Source organism: Athene noctua, chromosome 5 (genome assembly GCF_965140245.1).
Source record: "Athene noctua chromosome 5, bAthNoc1.hap1.1, whole genome shotgun sequence".
Lineage (NCBI taxonomy): Eukaryota > Metazoa > Chordata > Aves > Strigiformes > Strigidae > Athene > Athene noctua.
The window spans coordinates 4510286-4527696 of NC_134041.1; the positions used below are offsets into that span (position 1 = coordinate 4510286).

The 17411-nt window shown below is 40.9% G+C and overlaps 1 protein-coding gene across 1 annotated transcript; it reads left to right on the plus strand.

Annotated features, from left to right (window-relative positions):
- Positions 1–4320: 4320 nt before the first annotated feature.
- LOC141960901 (E3 ubiquitin-protein ligase RNF170-like) lies at positions 4321–16600 on the plus strand. The gene is made up of 5 exons (XM_074907129.1): positions 4321–4341; positions 8868–8976; positions 13363–13436; positions 13912–14019; positions 15078–16600. The coding sequence occupies exons 1-5, from the start codon at positions 4321–4323 to the stop codon at positions 15381–15383; spliced, it is 618 nt and encodes a 205-aa protein (XP_074763230.1). The 3' UTR covers positions 15384–16600.
- Positions 16601–17411: the final 811 nt, after the last annotated feature.

Consider the following 17411-nt stretch of genomic DNA (forward strand, 5'->3'; position numbering starts at 1 on the left):
ACTCTTTTTAACAGATTGCTTTCTCTAAGCAGTGCCAGGGAGGTTACAATTATTTTTATTGGCATTTCTAGCATAATTACATTTTCCACTTGGATCCCTTTTTAAGATACAAGTTACGATTGTCTGATTTTACTAGCCATTGACCTATATTTCCATTTAAAGAGATTTCTCTCTTGCTTTTCTGATGCTCTCCCCTGACAGCTGGTCCAACATGTTTTGCTCTTGTGTAGGAGCCAGGTTCACAGCGGTCCCATCGCTTAGCTCCTCACTTCAGCAGTGCTGTGAAGCCTGCCTGTGTAGCCAGCAGCCACCCCTCTTACATCCCACAGTGGAATTAGGTAACAGCTGGGACACAATGAGAGTGCATAATGCAAAACTCCACCTCAGCCAAAAACCCCCTGGTTTGGGTCAAATGCCATAGGCCCTGCCCCACAACACTGCCAGGGAGTGTTAGATCACATCTTCATACTTCTCCATCCCATCTTCATACTTCTTAGGCCAAATTTTTGGTCAGGTAGGCTTTTGTGGAGTAGAAGAGGAAACTTATTTGTAAAATTTGGAATTAATAATGCAATAATAGGAGTGATTGGCATGAACAGACCTGTTGGCTTTAATGGGACTATGCAAAATAACTCAGGCACATAAGTGTCTGCCAGCTCAAACTCCAAAGCCAGAGTAACAAGCTTATCAGTAAACACTATTACTTGCACTGTAGTTGTGCTCTAAGGCCTCAACCAAAGATCTAGCACCAGAAATGCCCAACCTACAATTAGACAAAATAGATCCAGGATTGCAACTTCCAGGCATGTACAGGGACCAGAAAAGTTAGCAAGGCAGTAGGAATGGCTGGCCTTGGGCAATCAGGTTTTTATGGATTGAACATATAGATTCATAGAAGTCTAGGAGATTTTCTTGTGTCTGTTATCTTTTTCAAAATATTCTGGTGCTATGTGAAGGGAACCTTGCTATTGTTTAACAGTCTTTCTCTGGCAGGCAGGTATGGTCAAATTCAATGAGTTTAGCCTCATAAAATCTGTTTCCCTGTTAGGGACTGGACTGCAGATTCCTGCTGTCCCGCACCTAGCTGTGCCTGGGGGTGGGGGGAAGTGCTTTGAACTGAGCAATAATAGGTTTAGAGTGACATCAAAAATTGAATGAAAATCCTGCTTATTGAAACAATGCAGAAGTTAGCATCCAGTTTCCAAGACTAGCCTGTTTGTTTGGTAGGGGCTTTAGTGACTGCAAAAGAGCCATAGCACTATGCATACGGCCCCTGGCAAGGAGGAGGAGATCTCCTGGGCTCATTTCACCTTTACTAAACATGTATAATCTTTTTTGCTATTATTTAGTTAGAGGGTGGTTCACCACTGTATTAAAACCATTCAAATCCCTTTTTGAGTTAGTACCAATCAAATGCTCGAGTGACCTAACTAAAATAGATTTAATGTGTTCAAACCAGTTTTCCAGTGTATAAACATTCCTGTCTAACAATCACAGGAATAACTGACATCTTTGTTAGCAGCCTTTATGAATTTAACATGCTGAGCAGAGTAGCTGGGAAAAGATGGGAGAGAAGGAACTATGCTCAGATATTTGGGGAGCCCATCGGGGTGAGGCATTTTACTAGAACAGCCTGGAGAGGATGCCACTGCTTACACTGTGACAGTTCTCTGGATAAAGAAACGGCTCCAGCTTCTGCATCTGTCAGTCTGGCACCTTTAATAAGTAATTAAATCACACTGTAGATTTGTATACAGACTTGGATAAATAATAAATGACAGCTATCACACTGGCATGTGAGCACGCATGCATATCCAGGGCAGGAAATCACATACAGTATTTCATTTGTTGCCAATTTATCTGTAACAAAGTGAGGAAGATGCCCTGGGGACTGGTGACTAACAAGGAGCATTGTTTATGCTACAAATCCCATCCGGTTATTAGTCTTTGAAAAGTGCTTTGTTTAGCTTATCTGTGCTTCAGCAGCAGTGCCAGGGGCATTATTTTTGTTCTCAGTGTATTTCTATTCCAATATTACTGACTCCCACTCCACCCCTCTGTAAGAGGTTAGGTGTTACCTGAGGGCTGAAAATTAGGCATGTGCTTCAATGCCTTGTCAAATCAGGATCAGGATGGTTAACACTGCACAAAACCAAGCCCTTAACATGTTTCCTTATTAATTTTGCTGCATTAAATTGGGGAATGTCTTTACAGAAAACAAGCCTTTCTTAAGGACCGTAGAGCATGACAAAGATTAAATACCCTATGAAGTACATATGGCCATCAATTAAAATAATTTTTAGCGTGTTAGACTTTCTGCTTAAATGCTACGCTTTTCTTGCTAATTGGACAATACTGTGTTACACAATCTAATTCTGCAGTTATGCAATTCCACATTATCACAAGTGTCTGGCAAGTTTTAAGCCTCTTTCACAACAGTACCGATAAGCCGCTACTCCATCAGATGATCACAATACCTGTAGGGTGCCCTTGATCAAGTTAATATTTAAAAATAGTAATGCAATTTTTTTATTAGGTTCAGGTGTCTTTTCAGTTATGTTGAACATCTTTTGGGGAGAGAAGATTGATTTAGATATTTTGGAAAGGGTGGGCTGTTGTTTTTTTCCCAGGTGTCCTCTGCTTTTTTAGCAGATTTTCTTTATTTGATGGGGAAAAACCCCAAACGTGACGTTTCTTTCATAACTATAATTCAGAAAACTTGACAGACCCTTGCCATTGGGCAATTAAGTTAATAATTGACAAAGATGCATAGCTGGCTTTAATGAATGATTCCACACCAATGCTGTCAGCTGGTGTAACTTACTCAGCTCCTCTCACGCACTTCTGGAAAGAGGAATGGTAAGCCCAACTTTGTGTAGATCTTCTGAACCACGGTAGGGAGCACTCATTAGAATGATTATGAATAAATAATCAAAGTATTTATTTATACTTTTAATCAAGATTACTTTGAGAAAATTTGCATGAATCAATTTTTTTCCTTTATGTCATATTTTTAATTTGCTTGTGATTAGGTTAAGTATGTATTGTCAAATAATGAGCTGTCCAGTGTATCCTCGCTGATCTTAATTGGCCTTGTAATTGAGACATGGAGCAGCTGCTCACCTATCAAAGGGATCTGACCAAGAGGTCACAGTATCATGCCTTCTTAACAAGTTTAAACCTCAAAGCAAGGTCTATTTTACTTACTTACTTTACTGCTTACATGTTCATGGAGAAATGAATAAACGTTCATTAGCACCTGAATCTGCTAAGCACTTTTTAAACTTTAATTCCTTCTCTTCAAACATGCTGCTGAGAATGGTCTCATCACTGATGCTTTAAAACTAAATTTTCTTGTGGTAAAACTGAAAGATCTTGTGAGCTGAGCTGTGCCACAGAGATAAAGGTTCATACCCAGGAGCTTCTGGCTTCATAATCAACAATCTGATCGCTACTTCACACCTTTCTTTTGTGTGCAAGTATTAAAAACGTATCAAATCTAGTGGTTGTTTTAATACAATAGGCTTGATTTTGCAAAGTTCTGCTAGAATTATTTTTTTTAAATGCTCAGCTTTCATTTTAATCCAAAAGATGTGTTCAGATTTGAAAAGATCTGTTTTTTCTCAAAAATCTGACTGTCCCACAGGGAACTTCTGGGCTTCAACAGTTTCAAAGGCTGGTCCCCGATGAGGTACCTACATGGAGAATTCTTTTGCAGATCTGACCCTAAAAGCGAGCAACACCTGTGGTGCTCACTGAGAAAAACAATATAAACATTAGGAGCTGATTTTAGAAAGACTTAAAACTGTATTTTAAAAATAAACACATAAACTTCCCATGGTCTTTGCTAACCAGCAAATTTTAAATTTGACATGAAGCATCATTAGCCATCACAACCCCTATCACATTAATGTGAGTCTTCAAAAGCCCTTTCTGTCACATGTGAGCATGTATGTCACAGTACCTCACCTTTCTGTCTTCTCCCTAGTTCGTGAAAGGGGGGGTGTTAATTTTCCCTCAGTACTTTTTACATAGGGAGACACTTCATGTCCGTTATTTAATTCGGGGGCGTGGCCTGGTGAAAACTGCCAATGGTGTCCACTGGTGTGGTGGTGAGGGTTTGCTCACCAGTCATGGGGTGGAATCTCTTTGGTCAGTGTCTACACCAGCATTCCCTGTGGGGGTGAAGGCTTTCACCACTGAGAATGATTTAAAAGGTGACCAGTGTCACTCCTTGAGAATGCTGAACCCTGCCCAGTTCTTTCCATGAACGCTCCTGTGCTCTAGAGAGGGTGCTGGGTCCCCCAGCTTTACACCATGATGGGGTCTTCCTTGCAGATGGTGAGAGTTGAGCCATAACCCATGTTTAATCTGCTGTTGGCTAGTGGTAGGCATCCCCAGTACTTGGCCTGGGTGATTTAGGTATAACCCTGACATTCTCAGTCTCCCTCTGGGATGTATAAAGTGCTCAGGAGTTTAACCCCGTACTAGGGAATTCTTGCTGGGGGAGATACCCAAAACATAGGTAATGTGGCACTTCGAGGTGGCAGAGTTTAAGGCTTCCTCTGGATCTTTGGATTCTAAGGCTGTTTTTCAGAATAACTTGCTTCTGAACTTTGGGGTTTGTTTTTTTTGGGTTTTTTTTGTTTGTTTGTTTTTGTTTTTGTTTTTTTTTGTTTGTTTTTTGTTTTTTTTTCCTCCAAGTGAAGTAAATTGACTTCTCCTGGACTATACATTTTCCCATTCCATTCTGGCTGTAGCATGATTCCTAAGAATATACGGGTTAGAAACACCAATGTTTTAGTATTTTTAAAGATAATCCTAGACAAAAGCTAGCATTAGGTGTTCAAAATAGCATTAAGAAAATAGTACAGAAAATCTTGACTTGGGTATCTTTTCTAGAAAACAATTTCCATAGTCCCCTTTTTATTCATTAAAGCTGCTTTACAGTATCAGTATGGCATTATCCAGGCCTGGGCTTTTCAAAGGTGAGATAGCTACCAAGATCCAAGTACAAGGCTAAGAAATAGTCCTTTTCATGGGCAGTCTCAAAGATTCCAGATTCAAATGTTAAGAGGAATGACAATTTTAGTTATGCTGTTTGTAATTACATTTGAATTACTGTATGAGAGGAAGCTCCCTAAAAATCTGTCATTTTAGGCAAAGTCACACTAAATATTTTATTTTGTTAAGACTGTTTAATGCCATCAAAAACTGAAAGCCTCATGACACAAAATACTGCCATAATCGCTACTTCAATCTCTAATTCAATCTGCTAGTTCAAATGTTCAAAGGCTGGCTCAAGATTTTGGAAGGGATAAATTAATTCTGGCAGACTTATAGCTATGTCAGATATCTGTCTTCTCTTTCTATCAGATCCAGCTGGGCGGTCCCCTTATAACCAGGATAAAGCCAACTCGAACACCATTTTGAGTGCTTGGACTCAATAGATCAGAAATTTAATTATGTGCACATGATCTATTAAAAATAAATGAAAGATTTGGCATGTTTTTCTTAGCCTATCTACTCAGGACAAGGCTAAGCCACCCACATCTTTGCTGAAGGTGACTCCAAGTCTCTCTTTCCCCCAAATGCTCTATTACTGTCAGAATGGCCATACCAGGACAAAGCAGAGCCATCTTGCTCTCTCGGCAGCAATCGATGCCTACAGAAATTCTTCTGTAGAAATGTAGGAGCATTAAAGATGCTTCCCCAGAACACTCTTCCATTCTCTAGCAATTTATAGTTCAGGAACTTCTTCAGTCAGAGGTACTACCTTTGCATTTAATAGTACTTGGTGCCCAGTACCTGCTGAACTCAGAAATTCCTAGCACGTCTGTTGCTTAACAGTCTATATATACAGTTGTATATATACTGTATATTTTTTTCGTCTGAACTTACCACTTTCTAGTCATACTGCAAGAGCTGGTTGAGCTCCCCACCTTGCTTTATTCAGTAGGAGAGAGAATACAAGAAAATAAAAAATGCTGTTTCACTGCAAAAATACTGGGTTTGAGTGATTTTTCTTCACCGCATACATGCACTCTTCACCTAGTGTTGTTAGTACAGGATCATTACCTAGTTCTTTGCTCTAATTCATAGTCCTAACTCTAACTCAAATGCTCTGAGCTTGAGCATTTTCAAGGTCTCAATGGGAGCCTGCACTCAGCTGACGAGTTTCCAGCCCCTTCACGTGGTAGCCTGCCTCAGCAGCCAGAACTGCTATCACACACACGGCAGCACCCCAACATTCCATTTTCCTATTTTCTGAACAGCACAAACTCTGTTTCTGCAGACTCGCTCATGTAAGTCAGCAGAAGATGAGTCATCTGGAAAAAAACTATAATCATTTGTCCCCTAGGAGTCATATAGTGAGTTAATTATTGTACAACACATTCTAATACAAAATACACAAGCGGTTTCAACTTCTTGAGGTTGAAAAGGGCAGGAGAGCTTTTCAAAATTTCCATCAGTTATGGTCTGGGAATGCTGGGTTTCCCCTGACTCGGTATCTATTGCATAATCAGAAACACATTTGGTTCCCTTTGTTGTATGAGACAAAGCTAAAGAAATGTGTGTGTTATTACTTTGCAAAAATAAAGAGTAGATACCTAAGCAGCTTATGTCATGTATGCAGTGTTTATAAACACAACTGCTCTAGGGCTGTTCCTCAGCTGATGAAAACTATTACAGCTTCTGTCAGCTGAAATAATCATCTTCTGAAGCTGCAAATACCCCATCAGTACTGCCTGGGAAGTCAAAATACAGGAATGTGATGTGCCACAGGAATTTTAGGTAGCATTGTGTTAAAACTGCTTGCCTGGAGTTCACCTGTCAGTGTACTGGACTTGAATCGACCGTTGTTGTGTTGTGGTTATTCATATCCAGTCATGCCAGCTTTGTTGGGCTATTGTGTGGTTGTTATCTCGGCAGGAGATAATCTTATCAGTGCACAGAGAGGAAAATCTGAACACAATGTAAATGCCTTCAGCATCTGAAATTTTTCTGTGGAGAATCAGAAACAAATACATTCGTAACTTCACAAACAGTAAAGCAGAAGGACTTTTTCCAGTAGCTACGGCACGTTGTTTTAAAACCTCCAGTTCTTATTTACAGATCCTCACTACAGGAAGGAAGGGATGGTATTAAAGGTGCTGATTTAAAATTAGAAATTTGGTGAACTTGTCATTTGAGACACGGCTCTGGCAAGAGACCCGGTTTCCTGATCACTCATTTGGCAGACCTACATGACAAGTTCTCCCTTCTTTCTTGGGATTATTACATTAGAAAAATTAATGACTTAAAAAGAAATCTTTCTCTGCTGTCAAACGAGCTTGAATCTTCACAGTCACTTGGATCTTCCAGTATTTGACTTGCAAAATATAGAACCTATTGCATTTTCTCTTTATAAAAACTTCTATAAATAGGTCAAATAGTTGGAATTGTATCCATTAATCTGTCATGTAGACAGGTGCCAATCAGGTATCTGAAAAACCAGTAAGCAATCCAAACTGGGCAACAAGGGACAGGAAGCACACAGCGATACTGGAATCCCGAAGTATGCCATCCTCTTGACGGGATGCTTACTTCAGTTACAGACAGATAATACCCAATCCATATAATGCTGGACCTCTGTGGTCATTAACAAACATGTGAACGTCATCATTTTTCGATCAAAATACAAAATAAAACTGTAACTGAACCTTGCTAAACCTGAGTAGGCAGTGGAGGATAGTAATTAACCTTCAAGACTCTGCCTTACAGTGAAGGAACTTCCTCAGAAGCTTTCTCCCAATTTCAGAAGTGTCCCTCTGTTTCCAGGACTGATGGAAACGTTGAAATAACTTTATCTCAAGAAAGAAAGGACACTAACCACATTATTATTACATTCGCTTCAAAGGCTGATCTCATTGTGGTTATGGCAATCGAACATGGTCAAATGTTAAGTTTCTCCATGGTGTGCTAAGATGAAGTAGGCAGGTCCATCATCCATTACAGAATGGGCAATGCACCATAATAAAGGCAGCAAAAACTTTCAGTGTGGTAAGGAACCAAGTAAGAACAGTTACTTTATCTCTCACTGTATCCACCAATCCTGACAGACATAAATATATTGACAAATAGACTTTTACTGCTTAGAGGCAATGATTTAGGAGCAAAGACTGGAAGACCAATGTACATCCTTCAGCCTTTCCCCTCCAGAAGTATGATAATACACTTTGGATTTCAAAATGCCTCTTTAGCATTTCAGAGGCTTAGAATTCTTATCTTCCCGCTCTAAAACCCAAGCTCAATATTATTCTTAATTATAGACTTTCTTAAGCAAAGGGCAGGATTATTTGGAAGCAGTTTATTTACTTAAAAAGAGGAAGTCTTTTTGTTACATAGACTATGGTACACACTAAGGATACCACTCTGCCACCCAAGGAAGGCAGAGAACACATTTTTTTTTCAGTACATTTAAGTGATAGATGTGACTACAAAGGAGGGGGGAAAAGATCCAGAGGCGACTGAGGCAGAATTCAGGTGCTGTCCATCCAATAACAACAGCTAGACAAGGCAGTGGTGCCAACTCGACTGGCTTTCAAAACGTAAATATTATCCAGTGGTGTGTGGATACATCACCAGAAGCAGAAACGTGGCATCATGATCTTACCTCTGACACTGGTCCCTCTGTAGGATTACACAAAGCACTTCATTTCTTTGTGCCTGATTTTCATTACCTGCTGAGGTAACCATTAGTTATGTGTGACATCTACACTTAGTTTCTATGACTCTCTGCTAATCATAGTAAATTATTATTAATGAAGTGAATATGTCAGTCAAAACAGTAATTTATTGAAGACTCTCTACTACTTCTCTTCCAGGAATCACTCCAAATTTGGCAACCTAGTAATCACAGTGACTTCAGCTGCCCCATCTGTCTCCAGACAGTTACCCTCCCAGTAGAAACCAACTGTGGACATTTATTCTGTGGTAAGTGCAGTGCTATACAGGTCACTAATAAAGCAGGCTCTTTACAGAAACCCCAGGTCCTGTGTAAGAACCAGGACCAAGCCCTTCTCCCTGGAATTACTGTAAGTGCTCTCACTAGCAGCAAGAGAAGTCCCATCTTTATATCCCCCCAAAAAATCAGTAACGGTATTTTTATTTGCTCATTGCTTTCACATCTACAAAGCGCCACTTGTGAAATGCCCAAGAAGTCATAAGATGACAAGAAGTAACAGATCATCTCACAGGACAATGTTAAATTACAACACAAACACATGGAATTGATAAAATGCACCAGAAAATCACGCAATTTGTGCTCAACTATGCAAAAAACCCAAACCTGTTATAAAAATCAACAGTCTAATAATCATACAGTTTGTAACTGTGAAAGCTCAAGATGGAACAAGCATGAAGTCCTGTCTTCAGGCAAGAACTCACTTCTGGGAAGACAGCTTGTCTTTTTAATCAACAGCATAAAAATCCAGCTATCCCTTAAAATTAATTCTGATTGTATTTATATTGGTGAAAATTGGGAGTAAGACACACTGGGCTTAGTTCTGATTCTGTTCCACAGACTTGCCTCCCATGCGAAACATTTGCCTAAAATAAAGCAGAAGTGATCTAGAGCAAGAAGGCATAATTACATTGGTTTATTGGTAGTCCTGTAAAAGCTCTCTAAACAAAGAAAATAAAATTAGTGGAAGTTACACACTAAACAATTCAAAAAGTGAGTTTTTAGTCATGTATAAACCTTCTTTTAATGTGTTTATTGTTTTTTAAGTAAATCCATGTGCTCATACAGGGGAAAAGTATTCCAAGACATCTCAGCATGATGCATGCTCAGTAACTGTTTATTCCAGCCCAGGGGCTGTCTTAACAGGAAGGGGACAGACCCAGATTTAGAGGGTCCTTCTGTCGAGCCTGCCCGTGGTGTGGTCTGTCCTCCCCCAGTGCATCTACAGTCACTGGATAATCTAAGTAAAACCATAATTCTCTGGATAAACGTGTCTGCTAAATGCCTTCTTTGAGGCTGCTAAACCATATGGTTAGGATTACAAAATTTAAATAAATTTTCAAAGGGAATACAAGGATGAAGCACAGACTAGTGGAAGGAGTTCTGTTCATAACTACATTTATAGAGGGGATTTCAGGCATTTTAAGGCCCACGCTGTGCACTGCTAGAGCCAGCGTGAGCTCCGTACCCGCTCTCGCAGGCACTGGGATGAGGCCACCAGCGTAACGGGACTGAACGCTGTTTCTCTCAGCCCTCTGAGGTGCATCGTCCACTGAATTCGCAGGTGAAGTTTACAACCTCCCTGCCCCAGCTGCTGATCAGGTTCCTCGCTGAACGCTGTCACCCCCACAGCAGGGTGGGCAGCAGAGGCCTGGAGTTCGTGATCTGATGAGTCTGAAACGGCCCCTGACGGTCCTTGGGGGCCACTGTGCAGCATGAGACGGGTGATGTCTGGCAGAGGGGCAGGCAGGCGGCTGCAGGCAGTGCTACCTGGTGCTGCAAGCAGCCAGACACTCCAGAAGACACTGGGCAGAACCAGAAAGCTCCTTCCTACTGCTCTGGCATTTCACAGACACTTTAAAGCAACCTGGGTGCTATTTACAAGCCATTTGCACATTTTTTCACCACCTAAGAGTGTTATGAAAAGACCCAAGCATAAATGAGAACAAGGGACTGTGCTGTTAACACCGGTGCAATACAAGCACATTTTTATCTTTAGAAGTGTCATTTTTCTCTAGATTGAAACAATGATCATGCAGCACAACTCACCACCACTGCCACTACCTCCATCCTCCGAAACCACAACAAATCAGCTAGGGACGCTTTGTGAGGCTCATCTACCCTGTGAGAGACACCATTTAATAATTTAGGTTGTTTCATGTTTTTTGTAACACTGTTTTATAACATACAGGAAAAGGATGCTTTGAATATAACTCACTCCAGGACAAACAGTAAGCATATGGCCTCAAAACATGTTTCAAATAATGTTACAGTAGTTATAGTTTCAAGTACAAAGACAGACATAACAACAAAGATCACCAACTTTCCTCTTTCTCTGGCCTGGTTAATTTTCCCTTTTCCATCTGTGAATATGACTTGATTTTTATTTTATTTTGAGATCTGCAGAGGACACATACCCTATACAAGCCTGGTATATACTGTTATCGTTAGCTGTATATATTTAGCTAGGCTTTACTTTCCTCAAGTACATCATCATTTACACTCCGAAGCATTGATTCCAGTGCAATGCATTATGTATGTTATGACTATGTTTATATAGTAGAAGCTGCCTCTGTAATGTCTGTTTTCCACGTCTTAAACCAATAAAACTTTACATTGGGCTTATCAAAACCATTCTGTGTAGATCTAAGTCTGTTGTGACTGAAATCAGTAATAAAACTTCTCTTGATGCCCTGTGGAACAGAGCTAAGGCAACACTGAGCTCTCTTAATAAATTCCGCTCTGGTAGAAGTTTTATTTAAAAAATGTGGTCAACCCAGCGCTTTTAAAGAAGATTAATGTGGATTTATAAAAAATGTCTGATTTTATTATTAGTAGTAATTCATACAGTTTGTCCTGAAGTTTTCCTTTTCAGCTTCAGTTTAAACCATATGTTCAGGAAGTTCAACTGAAAAGCGATCCTTGAGCAATATTATTTTTTTCTAATTAACAATAACCGCAGAGGTATTTTAGAGAAACCTACAGATCCCTCAGAAGGTTGTGTAGCTGGCTAGATTAAAACAGGATTTTGCCTATTTTATGAAAAATGCACCAAAGCAACAAACAGGTCAACTGCAGACGAGTTCGTCGTTTCCTATTCTACTGAACAAAGGATTTTGCATGCAGCAAATCTTAATTTCCAAAGGGTTCTTTTTTGAAAGCCACTGAAGAACTGTGAGATCCATCAGTGCCCTGCCATCGCCACCAGGACTGAGCACGGGCACAGCAATACAGCCGTGTGGATCACCCAGCGGGTCAAAGTGGTTCCTGAAATCAGGTGTGATGTTGGTCAAACGCCAAAGCTCAGGCTGCCAGGCTGAGTTTATACATAGTGCATGGGATTTAGCCCTGAAGAGAGCCCTGTGCCCAGCCAACGGCTCTGTACATGCAGATAAAATAGGAGAGACATAAAGAAAAACCCTGCACTTAAATGAAAATGAAAGTAAGAAGCACAAGTTGGAGCAAGGTTCATAGAAAATATCTTTGGGCCAAATTTAACATCCCTAGTCCTAGTATATAACTGATAGCATCATGAACATTTTTATACTTGATTTCCAACATACTTTCTCCAATATTTCCCTTTTCAGTAACAACAGACAAAGTCTGGGTGCAGAAAAACCCTGCACTGAGGGCTCCTGAAGACTTTTTGTTATAATACTGCTTACAAGAAACTACTTGCTGGTTATTTTTAAGAACAAAGAGCATTGTTCAATTCAATAAAACAGTTCCATCAAAATGGCAACGCAGCATTCTGCTTCTGTTTTCACTGGGGTCCTTGTCAAATTTGATCAGTTTAAATGTTGAGAGATTATTTTTTTCCTGACCTGTCACACCGCACACTGCGCCTGGGAGCTGAAAGTCAAGCTGTGCTGCTTCTGATTAGATGCTGTTTACGCTTTGCTGTTTTTGCTGTCAGTGCCAGCACTGCCGTTGATGTATGTCAGCCACTGCTGTCAGTTATACGTGTCGTCTGATCTTACTGTCCTCAGACTCTGCCCTCCTCCACACCTGAGACCTTAGTATAAGAAGAGGTGGTGCTGTACTTGGAAATTAGTTAGCAGTTGTCTGGGTAAGAAGGATCAAAAAGAATACAACAACTTGCTCTTCCACACAGTTCCAGAAGGGTAACCGAGTTGAAATACCATAAGGGAGGGGAGCAGACAGACAAAGCAGCCCCGTGTACAACAGTTCATCGCCCAGCTCCGTGGTGTGCCACCGGGAGCATCCCCAGGCCCTCCCTTGGCTGCACACCTTGGTTGATTTGGGATAAAGGGACCTCATCATCTGTAAAAGCCCCGCTAGCTCCGGAGGGTGCCTGTATTCCTGAGTGCTTCAACCACAGTCAGGGGAGCTGCAGGAGTAAGACGCTAGGCACAGGAGAAAAAACGGAGTCAAAGTCTCCCTTAGAGGGTCCCTGTTCCTCCGTGCATACCAGTGTAGAAGAGTGAAGGCTCCATTTTTGCACAGTCACTTCGCAGAGTAAAACCACATATTAAAATGAAAGCAAAGAATTACATTTATTTTCACAGTCAGTTGTAGGAAGAGGGGTCATTAATCGTGCTAACTTCCTTGTAAACATTAAATATTCTCAAATATATTTCATGGGGTTTTTGTTTTGTTTTTTTTTTTCCCGGTAGGTTCCTGTCTGATCACATACTGGAAGCACAGTCCTTGGTTAGCAGCAATAACCTGCCCTCTCTGCAGACAAAAGGCAAGACTCACCTCCATCTGCATTATGAGACATACGAAATTACAAGCTTGAGCTCCTAGGATCAACTTTATTTATCCTCTAATTTTTGTAGCATTTCAAAACCTACTTAGACTTGAATGACCCTGCAGCCATTCGCATTTATCATTTGACACGTCATATCAGGCAACTCTGTGCAATATTAAACAGGCCGCCAGCATTTTACTTCTCTGTAGTTCACTGAATCTCTGGGATATCCATAAAAAGCAATATGGAAGTTCCTAATCTTATCTGACCCTGGTCAAAGGTGCCTGTTGTACTGGAAGGATGGATGCAGGTTATAAAAAGGAAATGTTCTTGCTATTGTGGAACTGCTGGCGCTGGACAAAGGTCCAGTTGTGAGAGAGAGACTGTGGGGAGACACCTACTACAGAACACTGTCCTTTACACCAGAGAGTAAAATACACCGTGCTGATGCTGATCTTCTTTTCTTATGAAGGTGGTTCTTCTGGATAATGTCTGTGACAAGCGACAAGATGAGCCAAGTAAACAAATTGTACATGACATTAGAGACTACAACAAACGTTTCTCGGGGCAACCTCGACCCGTAAGTATTTATAAATCTACATTTCCCCAGCTAGTAGTGCATAACACATCGAGGACTGAGGGACCCAGCACTGAAAACTCATTTGTATCATTATGTGAATTACCTTTCCGTGCACTTATTGGCGATACCCTCATGGAAGTGTTACCCTCCACTGCTGGGTCAGGCACCTTTTGGTAAAGGTGCTTCTCGGAGCTCCGAGTCCTCCTGCAGCCATCCTGGCAGGGAGGAGAAAGCTGTCTGGGATGAAATACAGGAAGCAAAGCAGAACTAGAGATGGTCAGGCTGGAACTTTCAAGTATGAACTCAGATTTGAACTCCAGGATTTTAAGTTACCTCTAAAATTTCAAATCAGATTCCAGCTTAGAAAGCAGCTGGTTTTCTTCCCCACAGGTATTGCCAAATTCAAACAGTCCACACCAGCTCTGCACTTCCTTAAAGCTGGAATTCCAGCTGGTACAGAGACGTGACAGGCAGTGGAAATGCTGGGAAAGATGAGGGCTGAAGGCACAAGTGAGGCCCGTTCTTGACAGGGTGTAGAGTATCACCAGAGCAAACCTTCTCCTGTCACATCCTGGTGGCAGCCTGAAGGGACTGTGGAGTCTGTTTCAATCTACGGACTAAACTAAGCACTGTGGAGGAGAATATTTTTTTCAACCCAACAAACTAGCATTAATGAAGAGGAATAATCCTACAGTCCTATGGTTCCTGTCCACACAAAGGTGAGACTTGAGGCCACATTTTCACACATTCATAGCCACACTTGATGCCAGAGTTTAAAGACAAGGCATATACTCAGTGCAGCCATTAAGGCCCAGTTTCCAAAAGCATTCAATGTCAAGAATAATACTTTCTTTTCAAAGTGCTGGGGCAGCAGGGATTCCTTTTAGAAGTGTGCCTCTAGATACCACAAAATAATTGAACAGCGTAGGTGGATTTGGACAGCACAGAACATTTCTGCATTCAAAAGATCTGAGTCTAAAAGTGCTAAAGAGACACACTGAGCTGAAAGAACTGCATGCATCAGAAGGCACAATAACGTAACTCACCTGAATCTTTAGTTTGCAGATTACCTTTATGAAATGCCGTTACTCCTGACTCTTGCCTTGCGAGGAATCTTCACCCGGGGTGGTCTCATATGGATTTTTTTCCTAAGAGTTGCTGTTTGCTCCTTTGGAACAATCATATGCTTCTCTTCTCCACTTGACACGAAGCCTGGGCCTCTCTGTAGGACACTTGGAACAGCTGATGACATGGTGGTTGTTTCCCTTCTTTTAATTTGCATGATAAACATCTGTCAGCAAATTGCATCTAACAGGGTAAATATGGCAAGGTCTGCAGTTCAGAGCACACTGTCAGAGCCCTGACTGACTTAAACTTGGATTCCTTGGTCAAACCTCATCAAGCAAGGACAGGCTTCGCTTTGATTTGGGGCAGCCTATGATGGATTTGCCATTCTGCTGCTGACAAAGGCTGAAGCAGGACCTGGCAATACCTGCATGGCCAAGCGATTCGATGCGCAGGCGCTCAGGCAGCTACTTTTACGCTGTGTACTCGCTAGGCTTTCACGCTGCATTTTTCTGTAACTTCTCTTCATACAAAGTGTCTGAGTTGAAAATGCCTAAATCTACGAACTTAAAATTACAATGCCAGTCAACTTGCAGTTGAAGAGTTTTAGAACTCTTGAGCTTTAGCATTTTACCTCTTGGCTCCATTTGATTAAAATCTTAATTTGAGAATGTAGCAAACTGGACAATTTGCTAAGTCTTGTACAACACAAGGAATGTGAGAAGAGTATCACTACAAAACCTTGTATCAGTGCTTTGTGTTACCACAGCTGACTACACGTCCACTAGAATACGGATATTTTTACAGCTCTGCTATGAGTACAGTCCTGGTTTTAAAATGGCTAATATGAAACTGGTAGTAACACTGGCTTGGACCAAAAAATGCAACTATAAGATAGAAGTATGACAAGAAAAGAAAAGCATTAAAAAATCATGCAAGAAATGTGAACAAATCTCTGTGTAACTTCCACGTAAGCCTGTGCAAGGTACACAGCTTCCTTGACCTCTGCCCATCTAAGCCTTAACAAAGCCAGCACCACGGTTTGTTTCCTTTCTAGACTCCATACGCTCCTTGTGATTTCCTTCTAAGTCTTGGTACCAGTTCAGCCCGAGAGATCAAGGCCAATCTTATGATGATGATATAAATAGCAGGAAGTTTATGGGAAGTTTGCTGAAGTTGGGGGTGGGTGGGTGCGTGTCTGTGTTGAACTGCAAAGAGTTAAAAAATGCTGGTACAGTGCCAGACAACCCTACACATCTGTCCTGTGTAATCTGTACATTTGCTATGTATTTGGAGTCAGTGGACTTCATTTTTACATATGAATTGTATATTAAAATATATTAAAGTGTATGAATATTTATTGTTTACAATACCCTGGTCTCCAACTGTTTTTTCCTTCCACATATTTTCAGCTGACATATTTTACTGTGGCCTTGAATTGTAAGCTATGATATACCATTATGTTGCAGTCGTTTTCTTGCTTGTTATACTCTTTGTTATGATGTTTCTTCATTTTATTCCCATCAACTTTCATTGTCTTTAATTATGTCCCTGAACTTGTAAAGCTGTTTCTCTTAACAATGGGTACTTTGGAAATGACAACAATTGCTTTTCCATGAACTACAAGGCAGGAAGCGCATTGTTTCTTTAAAAAAATTACCAGATGTTTTTGAGTGCTGACTACCAACATAAAAAAACCCAGAAACTATTTTTTTTCCAAGTTCTCTAAGTGTAATTTTGTTATTGTGTAACTTCTGTTTGCATTTAACTGGGAATTACAGCTTATGCCAATACTAAAGAATGGAATTTCTCTCAAGCGAAGTGTATAAAGCTGGAGTCCATCTCTGTGAATACCGACCCTGTGGAAAGCAACTGGAGGTTGTTTCTCTTGCATAAGACAGGCTCACCAAGAGGGTGGCAGCTTGAGGAAAAGAAGGGTTCTCATGACTTGACTCGAAAGGGTTGTAGTTGACCTGAATATCCTCTTCTGTCACCCACTTCTTAATCCTCTCCTTCAGCTGGGGACCCTGGTTTTGCTTTTGAAACAGAACAGTATCTTTTACGAAGAAGTAACAGACAAATGGCATAGAAAGTCAGAATTTCTGAGAGCATTTCACTGAAGGCACTGGCAGTGTTTGGATCTTGCAAGATCAAAACAATTTGTACCGTCAGAGGTGACACATTTCGGCTGTACACAACCAGGGTCCATACTCTCCCCTTCGCTATGTCACGACCTGTCGTTGCGAGCCTGGCAGTACCTTGTAGGACTAACCAGAGCAGCCTTCAAAATCACCCGGGAACACATAAAAGCCTTTTGTTGACCAGAC